Source organism: Haliotis asinina, chromosome 11 (assembly GCF_037392515.1).
Source record: "Haliotis asinina isolate JCU_RB_2024 chromosome 11, JCU_Hal_asi_v2, whole genome shotgun sequence".
NCBI lineage: Eukaryota > Metazoa > Mollusca > Gastropoda > Lepetellida > Haliotidae > Haliotis > Haliotis asinina.
In genome coordinates, this window is record NC_090290.1 from 25722542 (window position 1) to 25743987 (window position 21446).

General features: G+C 38.4%; 1 protein-coding gene across 1 annotated transcript in view; it reads right to left on the reverse strand.

Annotated features, from left to right (window-relative positions):
• LOC137255624 (ceramide synthase 2-like) overlaps positions 1-12770 on the reverse strand; it is a 57826-nt gene extending 45056 nt beyond the window's left edge. Inside the window, exon 1 of the mRNA XM_067793076.1 lies at positions 12565-12770. Coding sequence (XP_067649177.1) covers positions 12565-12749 — 185 coding nt within the window. The 5' untranslated portion in view covers positions 12750-12770. The remainder of the gene's footprint in view (positions 1-12564) is intronic.
• Positions 12771-21446: the final 8676 nt, after the last annotated feature.

Sequence of the window (21446 nt, forward strand, 5' to 3'; positions counted from 1 at the left end):
GATCGATTGATTTGCATTAACACGCTGATTTCCACAGATTTGCAGAAAATTGCCATCCTCCCACTGTGAAATTGCTGGAATACTGCTAAAAGCAGCATAAAACTATAGTCACTCACTCAAGCACTCACTCTCTAATACATGCAGGGATTGACTTGGGCCGCGATATCGCGATTTTCTCGCACCAGTTGCTTTAAAATCGCACTCAAATCTACCTGCAGCGATTTAAAATCGCATCCTGCTTACCTGTATGATAGGAAGTTTTTAAATCTGTTTTACTGAGAAAGGATTTGTCGTTATTTTGTCCTGTCAAAGATATTCCCGTTGCTTTCTACCTATTTTTAATCTTCGAAACATAACTTCTGGTATGGAACACCGAACATCGTTACACAGTGCTGCACAAAATGAGCTGCGCTGCAAGGAGTATGGCAAACTCTGAACCCCGCAGTACTGTGTTGTTTATGCACAGTGCGACGGTGTACAGAGTTCGCATTTGGAAGTTGTGTTCTGCAACGTCACACAAAGGGCAGCTTCTAACGAAACCATCTTATTCGATATAAAAATCTTTAAGTTCTTAAAGACTACGAATGAAAACGAAGAAACAACTTGACCCATTCAACACCGTAGGCCGAAAAATTGGCCAAGACATCGCCAGTCCCCAGGAGCTGTAGGTCGAAAAAACGACCAGTCAGTAGTTGCATCAAAATGATTTATACTTTTCGGAACCTAACTAACATATGATTCATTTATCAAATCTATCACTCTTCATAATGCCTGTCAACACTTATTACATTTAAGATAGCCATATTTATCGACAAGGTTAGAATTGAAAACTATTTTCTTTTTCCGCAATGTTATTTTTTTAAAAAAACTATTCTCACACACATGCTTCGGCAACGGGTCCACATCCGAGTTCTCAGTGAGCAAATCAACAATGCGTAGAGGATATAATTAAACAAATCACATAAACTGAAGAATAAAAGCAACAACAGTAATCATAAAAATTGTCTAAGAACATTATAACTTACTATTTCAAACGTTATTGTGCGATCGTGTCATGTCATTCTTTCTCGTTTGTGGGGGGGGGAAACAGTATCCATTGCTGTTATCTGATTGGCTGACTTAGGTCACTTGTCTGAATTTGACCGATCACGATCAGGCCCCCCTAAGTAATTGAAGGAATTACAGCAAATTTGAAGGAATTGCATCTTAAATGTAAACAAACGCAGCCCACTCGCGAAACAAGTGCAGCGATATCGGTAGTTTAGCGGTAATAACAGAAACACATCGGCCCTATCGGAAGCAATGTCGGTAATACTGGAAACACGCTCGGCCATCTTCGGAGATTTTTCGGTCGCGAGCGGAAACTCACGCAGCAAAACATGGCGTCGTTGGAAGAAACACCAGTTTCGGTGAGTTGTGTTTTTAGTTCCTACTATTACATTTTTATACTTATCCATCTTTGACCACCCGTGTTGAATGCGTTTAGGTATGAGGTGTTGTCGGGGCAATAGCTTATGTTTTTAGGAAAAGATAGTCACTCTAGAAGAGTGTCACAAGTCATGCCCCTGGAGGTTGTTTACATCTGAACATCCAAGTCGTGCCGATGATTACGAACGTGCGCCAGATATAACATCATTTGTTTTGGAAAATATGTTTAAGTTTGTCAATTGCACTTCATAGAAAGAAAAATTATGGCTCATATACTTCTTCATGGCGCACGTTCATGATGTTCGTAATCATCGGCACGACCTTGATGTTCAGGTGTAAACAATCTCCAGGGGCATGACTTGTGACACTGTTCTGCAGTGACAATCTTTTCCTAAAAACATAAGCTATTGTCCCGACAACACCTCATACCTAAACGCATTCAACACCGGTGGTCAAAGATGGATAAGTATAAAAATGTAATAGTAGGAACTAAAAACACAACTCACCGAGACGGTTGTTTCTTCCAACGACGCCATGTTTTGCTGCGTGAGTTTCCGCTCGCGACCGAAAAATCTCCGAAGATGGCCGAGCATGTTTCCAGTATTACCGACATTGCTTCCGATAGGGCCGATGTGTTTCTGTTATTACCGCTAAACTACCGATATCGCTGCAATTGTTTCGCGAGTGGGCTGCGTTTGTTTACATTTGAGATGCAATTCCTTCAAATTTGTTGTAATTCCTTCAATTACTTAGGGGGGCCTGACGATCCTTACTGCAGGCTGAGGCTAAAAAGCGTCAATAGAAACCAATGTTTATCCAATAAACGCGCTTCTTACAACTATGAAAATACTCTAGGCAAGGATACCGTCATTTTGTTGATGTTCAGAGCTTTCGAATGATACCCGCCATCAAACGAATCGCCTCACATGTTCTTCATTATCAGACAAAGATTTTAAAACGGAGGTTTTTCATGCTGTTGTATCACGTTACCAAGCGAATTGCCACTGATATCGGGAAATACACGACCATACATATTACTTCTGAAATCTTTCTAGAATAATTTTCTGATTGTGTATAAATGAACATATGAAAGAAAAAGTGAAGGGGATGTCATGACTTGTTACAAACAGAAAAAAACGCTCCAGGTTTTTGTTCCTCCGTGGTTCATCTAGACATATAAATGTCTATGCCTGCATTTTCATTACAAATTAACTTATTTAAGTTGTAGTCGTATTACGTGAAACATATGATAAAAATAACTTTCAGATTTACAAACAGTAAGATTAGTCCTTTCAACTGGTGTATGATATGCAGTAGCAATAATGATTTATAAGTTGATATTTTCTCTTGATAAACATAAACTTCATCTATGACCTCAGAGTTGCTAGGAACTCGGTGTCATGGCAGTTTATGCCGCTGGTTGACTGGTGTTGAAAGAGTTAAGTCGTTGACCTTGATGACAACCAGAATGCAGACACCAATGGTGATGCTAGTAGATCTACAGACTTTTAATTCATTGCAATTCAGGATTGCTTGACTTGAAATTGATTATGACAATGTTTTATTTGTCTCGTTATCTTTTTCTTCTGAACGATCATGAACAGTTAAATCTCATAACACTTTAAAAAATCTCATGCTTTTGATCCCATGTGAGATTTTATCTCACATGTTTTCTGAGCCAGGTTATGTGAATGAAAAAGCTGGATACCAAAGTCAGTACAATATCTCCTTTCACTCCAATTGTCATCAACAGACATAATTAGCATCTATGGCCAAATGAAATATTTATGACCAATAAAACCTGCCAGCTTTTGTAAATAGTTTAGTGGTTACGTGATGTGAACAAGCATTGTTCTGTGCTGGCTGTTGTGCCTAGCACTACTCTGGTGATGACATGTGTTGCAGTTTCACATGTATTCACTATGGTGCATGCATGACCAAACAGGTGCAACAAGTCAACACTGTCACGGAGTGAATGGCAGGTCTGTGCTGTGAACAAATTCACCTTTCAGGTTGTCTGTAAACAACTCCTGGAGGTATCTAGGTACTCAGTCAGCCATAAGCTCATCACATATCAGCTAGAGACACATATTTCAGTGACTGAAGAGTTTAAGTTTACATGACTTTTACCAATATTCCAGCAACACTGTGGAGGAGGACATCAGAAATGGCTTCACACAGTGTACCTATGTGGGAAATAAGAATCGGGTCTTTGGTGTGACGAGCAAATGCTTTAACCACTATGCCACTGCACCGCCTGCAATGACTGAAGACAGGAAGACCAACTACTATAATTTATATTTTTATCTGGATGACCAACTACTGCAATTTAGTTTTTTACCTTAGGACAGACCAATTTTATTTCTTGTTTTTGTTTTCAAGAATATGAAAAAAAAAATTAATTTGCCCTGCTCAAAATTTAAAATCCTAATGTATTTATTGGATAAAAAAGTAAACTCACAAAAAAATAGTTTTCAGGTTGTTTTTTTCCCCCATATTCACATAATAAATTGCCAAAAGTAAAGTACTTTGTGTATTTAGAAGGAATATCACTTTGATCGGAAATTTTGTTCTTATTTTTTTTCCTGCCTGCCTTTAGGTTTTCAGAGGACAAAAATCCATAACACAAGAAAGAGAATTGGTCTTGCCTTAGTCACTTGCTATAAAGCATTATTCCCTAGCATTGGGTCCTGATGAAAGGAGACTGTAGTCCACTCTGTAAAACAAGCACTGGACACAGGCTATCAGGAAACAATTGCAATGTACTGGAGTGCTACCAGTAGCCAGAATTGGCTAGGAGATTATAAAGCTGCTCAAAAAGTAAAGCTATGAAAAGAATAACTAGCTGCCAGAAAGACTGTCACGACAAGATTAGACATGTACATATTCAATCAAGAGAAGACTAGCTGCAAGATGTGTTCAGTCCAGAGTGATCAGTCTAACTGCTAAACCTATATGATCAAGACTAGACTATCACCAAATTGGGGGTGAATTTCACGGAGCAGTTCTGATGATTCAAGTGGTGTTGAGCTGGTTTTGTAGAGGTGAATTAGGTGTTCTAGATTGCTAGTGGTGTATCCTGGCATTTCTCAAACTGAGCACATAAACGAAGCATGCATGTCCACTATGATGGCCTTGTTATGCCATGATTACATTTAGCGTTATTCTGTATTAGTTTCTAGTATATGGTGAACACCACTTCCCTAAAAAATACAGCTGTGTAGAAGGGTGACACAATGCATACACAGTGATGTTAGATTCTACCATGACTCAAGAAAAATACTGGATTCTGATTGGTTGTTTAGAAAAATCAAACGGCATCATTTCTGGATTGACGCTCATCTGATTATAGGCCATTTCACTGTGCATTAACAAATCTTATTGTGAGAACTACTTCCGTTTGACCACAATGATGGCAGATCATAACAACAACTCCATGGATTTTGACACGAACTTTGGAATTTTCCACACTTGCAATTCAAACTTTTGGGATTGAAAATGCGCCTGATTTCACGGCGCTTCACACCATATGTATATACAACACTGCCACACTACTTCAGTTTGACCACATACATAATTGATATCAACACAACAGATGCGATGGAAATGCTGATAAAAACATCTACTAAAACTAAAAAAATACAATCATATGAGTTTTCCTCCAAAATTATCTGGGAATTTCACAATCATATTACCCTCTATTATAAAATTAATCAATTACAACACACAGCCCCTAACATAAACATTATTTAACATATAAATCAGAATGCCTTGCAAAAATACAAAGTTGTGCAACAAAATGTTCATAAACATATACCTAAATGGAAAATGGTAGCACACTACATGTCCTGTTCCAACTGAAATTTAGTTGCGATCAATTCAGTACAGCATGTCTCTGATTTTCAAAGACAATAGGTTTATCTCCTAATTGTTTATCCCGCAAAAAAAACACATTATAGTGAGCATGTAACATCTGAATATGCACCTGACAGCTGTGTCCCGAAACATGCAAGGTGATCCTGGTTGTGCAACATCTGGCAAAAACCAATGTCCATTGAACATCTGCATTGAAGCATGTAATTTATGATTAATTTTATGTGACTTTTCATTTCATATTGATGTCATTAGCTTCAGCATACCTGAGCAGGCACAATCCGATTACTGCTGTAGATGCCTCGAAATGGGCTGGTTTGCAGACAATAGATACATGTATCATATATCTCACTGTGACTATTCAAAAGATTTGTTATAGATTGAATACCAACAAATTAGTTTTCCACAATGGAAACAGCAAGGCATCTCGGAAGTTTCAAATGGAAACGGGTAGTGGGGTTCCTAGTGGGTAAAGTGTTCGCTCATCACACAGAGGACTTTGGTTTGATTCCCCACATGGGTACAATGTGTGAGCTTCATATCTGGTGTCCCCTGCCATGATATTGCTGAAATATTGCTAAAAGTAACATAAAAGAATACTCACCCACTCATTCACTCACTCACTTTCAAAGGGAAACTGACAAAAATATCATTCATTAAAATACATCCACCAGTAGTCCAAACAGCTGATCGTGGGTCATCATTAGAAAAAGCTTGGCTCTAGATCATGGCCATTTCTGTACACGCACGGATAAAAATATAAACGATATGATAGTTAAAAAATCAGAAAAAGTAGCAGATATGCACCACAGCAATGGTGTATGTTCTTAGAATCATTTACAGACATATTTATCTGAAAAAGTATTGCTTTATTGTTTATTGACCTGTTTACACAAGAGTAGCAATGTTGTGGTGCATATATGAAACGAAACACATGATTACTTACATGCCATTAAATTCCAATCAGCACTCTAAATGTACTCTTAACTTTTTACACTACTCTTATATTGAAAAAACAAGGCGAACATACTCCTCATGTTGAAAAATTATCTGGAGCCCTGAAAAAGTATAGCAAAACATGCAAATGATGAAGGACAGCTATAAGATAGATTTCTACATATACTGAACTGCAAAAGAAACAGAAGTTTAGAAGAAATAATCTCATAGTGAGTGAGTGAGTGAGTTAAATTTAATGTCACACTCTGCAATATTCCAGCTATATGGCAGTGGTCTGAAAATAATCGAGTCTCAACCAGACAGTCCAGTGATCAACAGCATGAGCATCGATCTATGCAAACAGGACCTGATAAAATGTGTGTTTCATGAAAATCCATAGCTCCAGTGGATCACTACCACCCAATATGATTAAATCCAGAACAAACAGCATAATAATCATGCTAATTTCCAGTGTGCACAATAATTATGTTAAAGGGAGACTGATCCATAGTAATTCCACAGGACTGGCTATGGTTTTGTTATTGTTCTTCCCCTGAGGCTGCTAAGATGATATCCCAGAATTCTTGACTGGGTTGCGATCTCTACCTGCAAGGGCAATTGGTAAGTGCATCCCAGAGCAGGTCCTGTCTTGCATCAAAGAATTTCATGGCGAAAAAAAATGAAGCAGTATGATTTTGTTGAATGCTACAATAAATAAAAAGAAAACAAAATAAAAATATCAAAATATAGCAACAACTGGAATTTGAGGAATGTATCCATCACTATTCATATAACAAACAATCTGTTCCTTGTCGTGTCTTCTAAACAGTCTGATAACGACAAATTGTATCTAATGTTAGAACTTGAGGTACCTTCTCAACTGGTTATGTGACTTTCTTTCAAGGTTTGCACAGTGGTGTATACTCTGAATGGTCACCCAAGACAGCACACCAGACAACAATTTATGTGATGTCAATACACTGTATTTCAAAAGGCATTTTATAAAAGAATGTGACAGCTGTCAGTATCTCTACATACATAACCCTACCCTTTGACAAAACTGTAGTTCAAGATTAAAGTAATTAATCAATTAAAGTGTTGATGGTTAATCCATTGATTGATGTTTCTCTTTTTATCTGATCTGATATTCCTCTTCCTACACTTCCATGTACATATTGTATAACATGTAATGTGTTTGCCACATCAAACATTAATTAATAACATTTAGTATTTACTCTAGACACGAGAAATGCTAAATGGTAACCTTTATTGGGTAATCTGAATGGTGCTACCACTAATTATACCTGTTCTAAATGTCTCAAATGACCCTCAAGTGAACAATCACAAATAGACAGGTGCAGGTTTATATATCTTGCACCACCAAAACTGGGTTAGAACAAGGGAGTAGTCATTGATGCAATTTTTGCTCATTAAAATAGTAAAAGAAGTGTGGGGTTACTGCTGTTTTGAAGATATGAACTTCACTGTTACTTAAAAAATACATGTAAGCATTTGCTGTAATCAAGTGTGAAACAATATTCCATATATTACCTATTTGCCTGAGAAACTTTTTCTAGCAATGGCAATGTGATATCTATTACATGTTAAAAAAAATCAAATTGTTACATGACATGATCAAACATTAATGTAAATACTACAGAATTATAATCAAATTTGATCCGTCATCATACCATCCATGCATCAGAAAGCCAGAAGAAAAGATACACAGCTTGGATACAATAATACTGGCCCAAATGGGGATAGTTTAACATAACGGTATCTGTTGGCTAGCCTTTGCTCTTTTGTCTCATTGTTTGGGTTAACGAAATGCTGCCAAGGTGGACAACTGCCTAGTCACCATGTCCGTCACGGGTGACAGGACCACTTTGCAGGTTGAAGTCTTCAATAGATTGTTGCAGCAAAACAGGTATCGCTCTGGATCACTGCATCTTTGATTTCCAGTATTCATACACTATATATATGTAGTACAGCTTATTTATATTTAAGCTTTATACAATCAATACATTCCTTTCAAGGCCAATGAACAAAGGATGCAATGTGTCATTTTATGACACTGATTTTAGTTTGTTTTTTTTGCAAACAGCTGGTCTAAACCTTGAAAACGTCCAAAAAAATATCAGTTACATGCATTTTTCGAACATATCAAGACTGACTGAAAGCTTGAAGACAACAGTCACACATAATTTGTTGTAAATATACACATGATGATTTCAGGTGGCAAACATTTCAGATGAAATACTAGCATAAACATGGTTTAGTCATACATGATAGTATCGGAATGAACTGACAAAACAAGAAAAAGATACTTTATGATTTTCACTTCAAACAGTCACAAATACTCTGTTGTGTAAGCACACTACATACCATATCAACAACAAAGGTAAGGAATGCTATTCCTAATGACAGGTAATATGCCTTTGAATGAACAGCAGATACTAATATCTAGACTGGGAAGCGATGAGAGTGGTATTCTTCCTATCTGAAATCCTTCCTGTAATGCTTTTACTGTTCACTGTTCTGTTTGTAAACAGTTTAACCCTGGGGTACCTGCCCAAATCCCCCTCCCTCCCCCAAGGACAAAAGCCCCTTGACTAAAAGCCCTTTTGGACAAAAGCCCTTTGACCAAAAGCCCTTCTGGACAAAAGCCCCTCACATATTTGAAGATTCTGACCCAGACAAGCCTATTCTTGTAGCTGTCTTATCACTATGTATTGTTTATGAAACACATTCAGACAGGATTGGACAAGTCAACAAACTACATGTTAATTAAAGAAAATGACTCTGCAGTATGTGTCTACAGAGTGAATAAAGTTTCTACTTATAGTTCAAAACATGAACAACTTGTTCCAGAAGACAATGTAGCCTTTACCAGATATGTCATGTGCCTAACAGAAAGTCGAAAAACACAGGATGTTCAATACTATGATGCACAGTATATAGCTCAATTCTACTAATGCTGCAGTACAAATGTATATCGTTTCACTCCTAGTCTAACATGTGTTTCAAGGCAGTTTCAAGAATACCTCTTATAGCAGTCACCAGTCTAAGTAAACTTATCCTCAGTACTTTTCGTTACACTCCACTGCTGAGTCTAACAAAACCTTATGGGAGGTCGCGTCAGGTAACCTTTGAGATTGACCAATCAGAACACAGCTTACCAAATCACGAAAGTGCACATTCGCACATACCTTTTGAACTTTTTATCTAGAAAAGGTTCGTACCCGAACGATTCCTAATGCTATTTAGCGTACGATCGCTTCCGAGTGATGCACACGGCGTATGTACAACCATGACAATGGTGAGTAAACAGTCACTGAAAATGGTGTTTTTGGCAATATTCAAGGATGTCATCTTGCGGAAATATTAGCTAATAGTAACAATGTCAACCGAAACCCCAAAGTGTATATACTGCAGGTCAAATAACTGTGTAATGTGGGATTTTTTTTTGTGGAGAGATCTGTGTCAGTGACATGAATATTTTGAAAGTCCCCCCAATCCCTAAATAGTAGCAGTTGTCTGATTGGTTGAATCTATTTAACTGTCTCGCTTTCGACCTGACGGTCATTGGTCGCTCAAAGGTAACCTGACGCGACCTTCTACTAGGTTATGTTAGACTCAGTGGTGGAGTGTAACGAAATACACTGAGACTAAGTTTACTTAGAGACTGAGCAGTTGCAGTTTTGCTCTTACCTAAGACATCTTGTCAACAGGCCACCACATGACTTGTGTATAGATAATACCGACAATCATCCTCAGTAGCAAACAGATTAGTGATATCATATAACTGTGTTCTTATGGTAATTGATGACGTCACAATGGTCTGCAAAGTATTATGATTAAACTTTACTACAGTGATATCTCTCAATGACATATTGTCCTCTTCAGTAGCAGCTAAGCTGCAAGTCCACACATTTGGACTGAAACTTTGCAACTGTCTGATGAGGCAACCTGGCTGAAAAATCCACCAAAGTCACAACTGAATGGATTACTACCTCTTCTCTGATGAATTGTGACTACAACCATGTGATGAGATATAACATATAGAGGATGATACATTATGATAACGAGCAGAGTAACATCAATATTGTAGTGACAGCAAGCGGCTATTCAATGAGGCCAGGTTGGATCTTACAGTGTACAGATGTTACAGTCAGATTATGAAATCAGTCATTTACACAAAATGAGGCAAACTGTACATGAACTCAATGTTTGGTATATGCACCTAGTCTGAACTGATGGCTAAAAAAAGAAGAATGTGGTTGCTTCATACACCACAGTCTGTGATTATAAACAGTGAGTAAGCCATGCAAATAAATGTAGTATTTTGGTAATGGCAACACTGTTGATGATCTGTGACGCATCAACTGCTTCCAAAATTACTTTGAAATCATTCTAGGGCAGACAGATTAACAATTAGACAATATTTTGGACTTGTTAATTAGTCTTGATGAATATATTATCCATGAAACAGTAGGCTAGTAAACGACACATAAAGCACATGATGGGCTATTAAGGGCAACTGATTACAATGCGTTGATTCACGGTGCAAAACCTACTTGACTGCAATTACCTACTGGGCAATTAGGCAAATTACTCAGTAGAGATGTAACTGGTAGCCAGAATCCAGGATTTCAGCAAATACATTTCTCTATTAAAATGAAAGTAATTGAGTAACCTGATTTGAGAACTGTAACACAATACTGAGAAACTAGCATAATATGTCTCAACTACTGGCCTGTGTTGGCACCTTGAAAATGTACTTGTGTGGGTTTTCATTCTCTATAAATCATTGCTCAGCTTACATTGTATGGCAAATGGACATCATGCATTGCACTAATGTGAAATCAAACCCAAACTGGCATTTCAAGCAGTTGCTTTTACACCCAAACTACCTGTTTCAAACATATTTCATTAAGAAAAGGATCTGAATTATATTACACAAATAGTTGTGATAACATTGAAATCATTCACGCATAAATTATGCAAGTATTTGGTTACAAGCTTAATGTGCACATAGAGCTCTTGAAGCCAACACACGCAAATTTAAATTAGATGTTGACAAAGAGTATACAGTTTTCAACACAGTGACTTCTCATATCTGTATTATTAGATTATCAAACTGCTAGTTAAATACATTTCATGTTGAAAGAGTACAAGAAATAAAAGGGTCTATTGTCCTGTACGCTGGTCCCTTGTACACTGGTCCCTTGTACACTGCTAAACCTAAGTATTGAAGTTGCGTAACTGTATGAATGATGGTGCTTGCAATGACATCTATACAATGTTTAGCCCTAATTTCATGCAAGTTCACACCCCAATGAACTCACACAAAGTGAAAGTCAACGACAATTGTTTAAAATCCTATTTTATACCTTGAGGAATGCTTTCCACAATTTCAGGTAGTACATGACTTCATGTTTACACCAATAGCCATCCAACAACCAAATGAAACAATGAATGTTTTGGAATCACTTCCTCCAAAGGAGAGCTTACGTAACATGTGTTTGCTCACTTCCTCATCAACATAAGGTACAGTACTGTGTCATCTACTGTATCAAGTTACTCTTCACTTGTTATTTTGAGCTGTGGGAAGTGTGTTCATGCCATGGAAATACCCCACTCAGATATGTAATCTCTAATGTCGTTAATTTGGGTGGTAGTTCCAATGGGACATACAGTGGAAGCTGTAAAAACTGGCATTTGTCTAATCCAGCAAGTTGTCAATACTGGCATAAAATCCAAGTCACTTCTGTGGCGTTTAAATTTACCATCAGCTCTGCAATCCGGCACATTGCCTAAATCACACTATTTCCTCAGTTCCAATGAGTGCCGGATGAGACAGCTTCCACTGTAGTTCTCATGGGAACAAACGGTACTACATGACACCCATGCAGATTCAACAGGTCAACTAATCCGAGTTAAAATAACACGTGCATCAGTGCGAACGTCAGAGATCCTAATACATGTACAGGGTTATACTGTTTGCGTGGTTCGCAATACAAACGATCCACCCAAAAATTGTGCTTATTTGATCGTGTGAGAGGCATGTTGGGGTTGTATGGCCTTGAAAGCTCCCCCAACATGACCGGCAATCGACACAACGTGCTTCACAATGATCGGAGTCCTACATGCAACCAGTGTAAGACAAGTCTACTCACCGATGTCCACAAGAGAATCAGTATATTGTATACACGCACTCGTCGTCTTTTCATATACAGAAATGTTTATCAAGTCACGAGACCCCAAAACACGTAACTGATGCCGGATGACAGTTCAAATCTGACACGCGACATGTACAAATCTTACCTTTCGTACAAATATCGCACCACGAGCATCAAAAGTCCCACTACAACGGACATATTAATATCTGCAACTTGTGGTAGATAAACATCATTGTCTTTACTTTGAATATCTGACCAAGTATATCCATCAGGCAGCCAAAACTTAGTACTCCAAAATGAATCGCACAGCGCTCTCCATTGGGCGGCCATGTTTTGCGGTGTAAGGTGTGACAACTCTCTGTGCTATTTGGAACCTCGACTGATTTCAATCAATGCAACACCTCGTACGACTATTGCACACAAGCTTACTGGCTACACAAGCCGGTGTGCGAGGCTCACTCGTTTGACGTGTGCACGCATGTTTCGTTGCTTCGCGACAGTGACTCACTGCTATTTATACAACTGTTGACATTTTATGTCTTGGCGTAAAATTGTAAATTGCTTAGCTTAATGTCACAGTCGCATTAATTTCTATTATACTACAGCAATGGCACTTGGATAACGGTATGGAGTATAAATTATAACTTCGTCGGCTGTTTAAACGTGTCCGCGCTCCCGAGTACACGTGGGGGGTTGAGGATACACCAAGAAAGGAGGGACCCGTGAAATGTTAGAATAAAGATAAGGGTCTGCAGTAACAAAAACGTTTCTTAGTAAGACGTCAGACTTAAATTTAACTCATCGTATGTCGAAAATGAATTGGCGTAGTCTGTACAGATCCTGAAACATACATATCCAAGAAGACCCATGCAAGCCTAGAATATGTAGAAATATGTAGAATATTACTAGTAGAGTTTCTGAAAATGACACAAGTCTCCAGACTCCTTTTCATTCTATTTTATGATTAGTATTTATTAACCGTTTAGTCTATTAAGCACTATTCTCTGAAATGAACGTGCATATTTTACAGAAAAAAACAGTTCCTAGTAAAAATGAAATAAAACACATTGAAAAGAATCCCCGGGACTTTCTGCAGCTAGTCTCTGAAATGAACATACTATACAGAAAAATGTTCAGAATAAAAAAATGAATCAAAAGGAGACCTTTTTTTTCATTTTTGTAGACTCTAAAGCAGTGGAAAGCTAGCCTTGCCACGTAATCTAGACTTGCCTGGGCTTTTTTGGATATGTGTGTTTCAGGGTCAGTATGGTAGACCACACTGGTACCTAAATATATCATAGGTGAACGTGCGTGCTGAATGCTTTCGTGTGGTTTTTCGTCTCCAATTCGTTACTGTTGTTGTTTAACACCGCACTGACGGCGATACCAAGTTATCAAGTCTGTACCAAACTGTCCACTGACAAACAGTTGATAGTAGACATAGAACAAACCCCTCTTCTGGCAGCAATGACATGCCGCTATCCACATGGACTTTCAAAAGAATGTATTATTACACGTTATTAGTGAATGGTAGATAGATACACAGATGATCTATAACGATATCATCATGACATTTTAGTCACGAATAAACTCACAAGTTCACACTGCTGTAACTTTTGACTCAAAGTATAATGCACGTAGCAAGTGTCTGTAGCAATATATTTAATGAAACGGTGAACTATATATAGTGCGTACAAGCAGTGGCTGCAAACAATTGACGTTTCACAAAATGAGAGAGAACCGCTCCAAATCAGCTTCTCTGTATTTCGGTGCCACCTCGATCCTATCATGTAACGCATACGAGGGGATATGAAAAAGTTCTAATTATCACCAAGACGTTTTCAGAGTAGAAACTTCACTTTGATTTTTTGTCCTTAAGACTTCTCTACATAGTCACCATCCAGAGTGACACATTTCTCTTGACCTTGGGCAGACCGCTTATAGACCCCCTAATTTCGTGGAAAACCAACACTCCGCCTCTTCAATGACCTCACTACTATCATCAGAATGGAGTCCACATCTTGGCTCATCCGTCAGGGACATATGATCGGTTTGAAAATTCCTCTTCCATGTCACAACAGTATCATGAGATGAGCTATCTTCACCATAAACAGATTTCATCTCCTCTTGCTCTGTCGGGCAGTGCAACCCTTCAATAGCAAAAACTTGATAACACTGCATGACTCAGTCTTCTGCAAGCATGGGGCTACTCGCGTTTAGGATCAAGGACCAGAAGATAGAATAAAATGAAGGAAGTAGTTGCCCGTTCGTTAACTAGATAAGAATCACTGGTGTTGCCTTATAATTTCCAACATCATTTCTCAGTAAATTCATACCGAAAATTAGAATTTGTTTAGATGCCCTCGTACACAACTGAAGTCCTCTTACTGATGGCAGTATTTAGTGGACATACATTTCTGCCTATAGATGTTGTCCTGGATGAGTGCGCGGCATTACAAGTATATCGCAATACGCTTTTAAAACGATTCGTATTGCAAATTGGGTAAAGAACATGTAGGTGTTGTAAAATGACATGAAAAGTTAGTTTCACTCGCTGTCAAACACTTACGTCCCCAATTCACCGCAATGCGTATCGCAATACCGCAATATCTTGTAATACAATGTATTTGCCAGTACAATGCATATTGTCCTGTAACGTGCATGGATGCATCGCTATCACTCACAAGATAAGATAATATAAGAGTCGATCGTCGATATTAAAATATTAGAAATCACACTGTGTTGGGACGTTTGGTATTCAGATTACAAAGTCAATATGTACACGGCGCTTTGACACGCCACGCCCTTGCTGAACAGTAGTGAAGGAAGTAACGTGATACTAGGGACGCTACAGCCTCGAATCTCCTATCAGGTATGAACAGGTCATTCAGAATTCAAAAAGACAAATTTTACAAATCGACTGCTTTTTATTTTTATTTTTTGACCAGGTTCGGCGAGGGATTTATAATTTGTTTGGCGCAAGTCCGTGACATGAGTAATTAAGTGTTATCTGAAGCCAAATGCGCAGCAGTTCCCATGAATGCTGTCGGCGCTGACTGACAAACAGTCCTCAGCAAGGAGAACCTCGATTTCGAAATCGCGATCACATGACCTAGGCTCACCTGCAAACGAAAAGAGTGAGTGAATTTAGTTTTGCCTCACACTCGGCAATAGGACAGCTATATGGTGCAGGTCTGTAAATAACCGAGTTTGGATAAGATAATCCAGTGATCAACAGAATGAGCATCCATCAACGCAGTTCGTATACGATGAACTAAGTCAGCGATTCTGACCACGCGATTCCGTTAGCCCTGACGGATAGGAAGGGATATGTTCTGTCATGATTGACCACAGACATTCACGCCTGCTCTAGAGTCTTAAGTCTGATAGTTCGTACGATCTTCATACACTAAAGAGTGTCCTGCGCTTTTTTCACGAACACAGCTTCGACATATGATAGTCCAACAGTGAGGTTTCCGTGATGTTAGCATAACGTTGAGAAAACACTAGACTTATGTTTGAAGGCATGTTGCGAGACTTTCGTTATAATAGCATTTTGATGCTACGTCAGCCTGAATATGATATGGTTAAACCAGACCAACCAATGTGTAATTACCACTGAAGACTTCTCTGCCTGGGGCATGTATTAGGGTTCAATTATCTTCGTGAAAGGGTTTAACGAGTATTCATTACGCAGGCTTGATTAAGGCTAGTACCAAAAGCAGATTATCAAACTCAAGCCGTGCTAAAACTCAACACAATACCATACTGCGCGCATACACAACATTGCGTTACCCATGTCTCGTCTCTTATCAATTTAATGCGAATTTCTTCGTAATTCCTTAAGAATCCTGTGCATACATCTTCAGCTTTTTAAAGCTGCACACTTGGTGAATCTGTTTCTTTTAAACATATATTATTCATGAGAAAAGGATTGGGTACAAGTTATACCACAAGAACACCCTCTCCGTAGTATTTACATACTATTACGTGCATTTATTATACAAGACAGCCAGACAAGAACAGAAAGATGGGAAAGAGTGGAACAACTGCAACAATCAAGAAATCCTTTTGATTGACAAAGATATGCTTGAACAATTTTTAAATAGGTTTTGATTTATATGAGCAGTCAGATCTGCATTACCATGTAATCGTAACTCAGAGTTTATTTTCAAAGTGGTAACACTGCGTAAATTGCTCATCAATTTCTCATCATGGTTCTCTTTTGAGTATATAATTGACAGTCAAACTGGTAATGATAAAAATGTTCACAAACATTTCCACAAGAACAACTTGGGTTATCTGCTATAAAAGCACGGAATACATCATAATTCAGTTGACTACACATGTAACGTAGTTTTGTAAAGATGATATTAGTGATTGTCGGTCCAAAAGCAAAGCATTGAGGAGCAGTTTTTGTGTTATAACACAATTAGATTCAAAAGAATTCAAAGACACGCATTTTCTCACTTAAGCTGGAAGAATCATTCCACATTCTAAATGTGTGGCTGGAAAATATGAATTATATGAAAACCTGCGTGAAAAAGTAGTGAGACATCATGAGAGTTACAAAGATTATAATTACGATTCGATGCTACCTCCCCAGAAACAAGATCAATAAGATACGATGGTGTTATATTATGTTGTGTTTTGTGAAAAGGTTTTCGCATTCTCCTACGCTCTGCCAAAGAATCCCTTCCAGTTTCATAATACAGATGTTAATGACAAGTATATTTAGGTAAACCTGTAACAATTGTTGCTGCTTCTAATTGCCGTTCTAATTTATTTGTTTGATACTGAACACATCCATCCAACAATTCATGAACATACTTCTCTGTCTAACGGGATCGGGTGGTCAGGCTCGCTGACTTGGTCAACACATGTCATCGTATTGTGAGGGTAGATGCTCATGTTGGTGATCAGTGGATTGTCAGGTCCAGACTCGATTATTTACAGAGTGACGTAAAGCTAAACTCACTCACTACAAATATAGAAGTAGGGGTGCGTTCGAAATTGCATTTGCGGGAGTAGAAACTGCTGTCTTAATTATATCTGTCCATCTGTCCATCTGTGTAATGTCAGCCATTAACGTAATGAGGCCTGAATCAACGAACAAAGGGACCTGCCCTGGGGTTTACGATCAGCTAAGCACGACGTTAGTCTTTCCGACGTTTCTGATGTTACCGACGGTATGAGACACGACAGGTACTGACAAACAAGGATAAGTTAAGACCTGACATCAGCATGTGTGAATGCCGCCCAGTGGTTGCCGCCCACGCGAATCAGGTTGCCCGCAATCAGGTGTAGAGCGATTGGTGAAGCACGTTAGTCTTGTGAGCAAGGCGTGTAGCTGAGCGCCGAATCAATTTCGTCGACATGCACTGCACGTGCACAAGCCTACATCTGCGCTCCCTTTCACACACCAAATGTTGTTTTTTTTATTGCCGTGCACCGCCTACTTCTCACAAATGCGTTCTCTGCGCGGGTCCAACTTATCCTTGTTTACCAGTAGTATCCCATTCCTTCATAATGATAATTCGGTCCACATGCTATGCATCCCTTGAATCCACCCAATATCCGAAAGTGTCGTCCGTTATCTTGCTTTCTCATTACTTACATGAATCAAACGTGAAAACTGAATTGAAGATTCTGCAAGAATCAATACATTCAGACTCGGAACAACGAGCTCCTAATTTGCTAAACACAGTTACGTCCCTTTGCCATAATGCAGGATCGGTTGATGTTGGGTACACATTGAGGAAATGACTCATAATGATCCTTGGTTTTCATTGCCACTAAGGTGGTTTCCCCGAAAGTGCTGGATGGACGTTGGCTGACACATTACGATGACACGATGTCATGAACGTGGAACTCTGCAATACCATACATGTTCAACACGTCAGGCAACATTGAGGAAATAATGCAGAACGGTAAGCAACTATACTGGAGTACAAAAGAAAGTAAACAGTGTTTTGAATGTGATACACCGGTCACAAACATCGCATACAATTTGCCAAAACACCAGGGCCGTGCGCAGTTAGAGCTCATTAGGCTACTGACATGACACTCTATTAAAATTGATAGTGCTAGTGTCCGCCTTATAAAGTTTACTATGACCTAAACACCATGCACAGATAATGCTGATTTTGCCGATTCCATGTTACGCACCATAAGCTTTTTACTTGCTGTTTTGCTTCCTTGTTTTGTTGTTGTGTTTTTTTCATGCCAAAGCACCAGTGTACACTTTATTTTTTACATCGGTTTATTCGAGAGTTATTTTTATTGCTGTTTGCTGCTAATATGATTTGGTTTGCGACTACTGTTGTTGGATGTGTAGGCATATACATCAGTTGGAACGTTATTACAATGAGGCTGGATTAACTGTTCATATTGAGAAAACTAGAATAGTTGTTTCAAAGAATGGGAGCAAACTATCTAAAACTGAAAACGGTATTATAAAGGAGAGCCACTCCGAGTCTCACAATCATGTAAATACCTGGGAGTCTGCTTCACTAATCGCAGTGGCTTTTCATCTCATGCTAAATATTGTTCCACACAAGCCAGAAAGGAAATTGTAGAGGTTCTCAAAAGCAGTCACACGCTCTTAGATATTGATTATCATTCCTTTTTCAAAATATTTGATACAAAAATCCTTCCTGTTCTGTTGTATGGTTCCGAGGTATGGGGTTTCAATCATTTTGACGTAATTGAGAAAATACACTTATATGTTTGAAAGAAATCTTTAGGAATGAAAGCAAGTACACCTAATACTATGGAATACGGAGATTGTTGAAGATTTCCCATACACGTTTTCGCTAAGGCTAGAATAATACAATATTGGATACGTTTGTTAAATATATCGTGGGATGTGATAATATGATGCTAATGTACGACAACCGGAAGACTAAATGGGTGACCAACATTCGTCAGTTGTTAAATACAATAGGTTTTGGGCATGTATGGCAAAGTCAGCATGTTGACGTTCATACGAATTCTATGAATAATGTTACTGAAAGGCTGAAAGATATATACACACAAGAATGGACTGCAGCACTTTCATTGTCAAGTAAATGTTTCTATTATAGAAGGTTTAAATCCCACATATACAGGGAGAATTATCTGTTTTCACTAAACTCAAGAAATTTCAAAAGGCATTTGCCCGGTTTAGGTGTTCCTCACATAGCACGGCAGTCGAAACAGGGGGATATCACAAAATAGAGAGAGAAAATAGAATTCGTACATTTTGTGATCTTAATTGTGTAGAAAATGAATATCACTTCCTCTTAATTTGCCCATTCTATTGGGAGTTAAGACCAACAAATTATCATGAATATCCTGATAGGGTGAAATTTTCTTTGCTAATGAGCACTGATGACAATGTCTTTATCCGTAAGTTGTCAGCCTTTATCTACCAGACATTGTCTCTACGAAATAAACTTAATAACGTATAGAAAGCATGTATTTATATTGTTATTTGATGTGATATGGTATGATGTGGTGCGATATGATATATGATATGATGTATGATATGATATATATATGATATGTCCGATATGTGGTATGGTATGATGTGATATATGATATGATGACATATGGTGTGATATATGATATTGTATGGTGTGATATGATACATAATATGGTAAGGTATGATGTGATATATGGTATGCTATGGTATGATATGATATAATATGATGTAGCATGATATGATATGGTACTGCATATGATATGAAATGGTGTGATGTGATATGTTATGATACATGATATGATGTAATATTTAGTGGTAGTGATCCTTCCTGGAGCTGAACTTATTCTCTCCTTCCACATGCCAAATAATTTGGAATGGTCATGACTATTTGCCATATTTATGAAGAGAATTTTGCCATTGCGAAGGACATTGATGATATTGTCCTCTGTTAACCTTGGGGTGCTCCTTGTGCATGCCTATTAACCACAAGCTCAATTTCAAATTAAGCCGTCCACTGAGAGAAAAAGTATTAGCATGCCTCGGGATACCATAAACCCAACTTAACAATGAAACTTGTCGGTCGGCACGACCGGACACAGTCTGATATATCTCCACACAGATGAGTGAAACTTCCCTGTACGGCTACTGTCAGGGGTGACATGTCATGTACACGTGTGTCATTTCAGGTTTTTTAATACTGAAAAAAAACCCCCAAAAACAATGTTTTTACAACAATTTAGGTGCTGAGTAAAATTTTAATGTTAGTGTTGGCCAGAAGACTTGAAACCTCATACTGAAGGATCCTGTGAAGCAGTCAGTTAAAATCCCTGGACCTCTGCTCCATGCGTGTATATAACGGAGTCAATATTCCATATAGATCTTTTATACACTCCCTGCTGTAACTAGCCATTTAACGATCAGACATTAGGTCCTTATGTTCTAACATTTCCCCCAAGTATTGACAACCAATGCCATTAGATTCCATGGCCACGGAATGGGTTTTAATTGGAATGGAATTACAGGCTGACCGAGTATTAATATAACGGAACATAAACTCAGATCCATAGATAATCCATTTCCATTTCAACCGACACAGGTAAAGAACTTCACGTAAAAACGCCTTTGATATTCAGATGCGCGAATGGGTTTGTTTCCTGAGATACAACAAGGTCTCTTATTGTCTTGAAAAATGCAGTAATTCACAAATCAGACTGCCATTTGTTTCACCTTTATGTTTCATTTCTATTAACATGAAACATCATGTTAATTTTCTGTTAAAATAAATTTCACATAGAAGTGAAGTAGCACCAATTTGTGCAATTGGTTGGGATTCTGAGGAAGGAGAGGTCAATCTAATCCATGTCTCTAGAGGGGATTCTGAGGAAGGAGAGTTCAATCTAATCCTCGTCTCTAGAGGGGATTCTGAGGAAGGAGAGGTCAATCTAATCCTTGTCTCTAGAGGGGATTCTGGGGAAGGAGAGGTCAATCTTACCCTTGTTTCTAGAGGGGACTCTGGGGGAGGAGAGGTCCCTGCTGGGGATTCTGATAGAGAGGTCCATCGT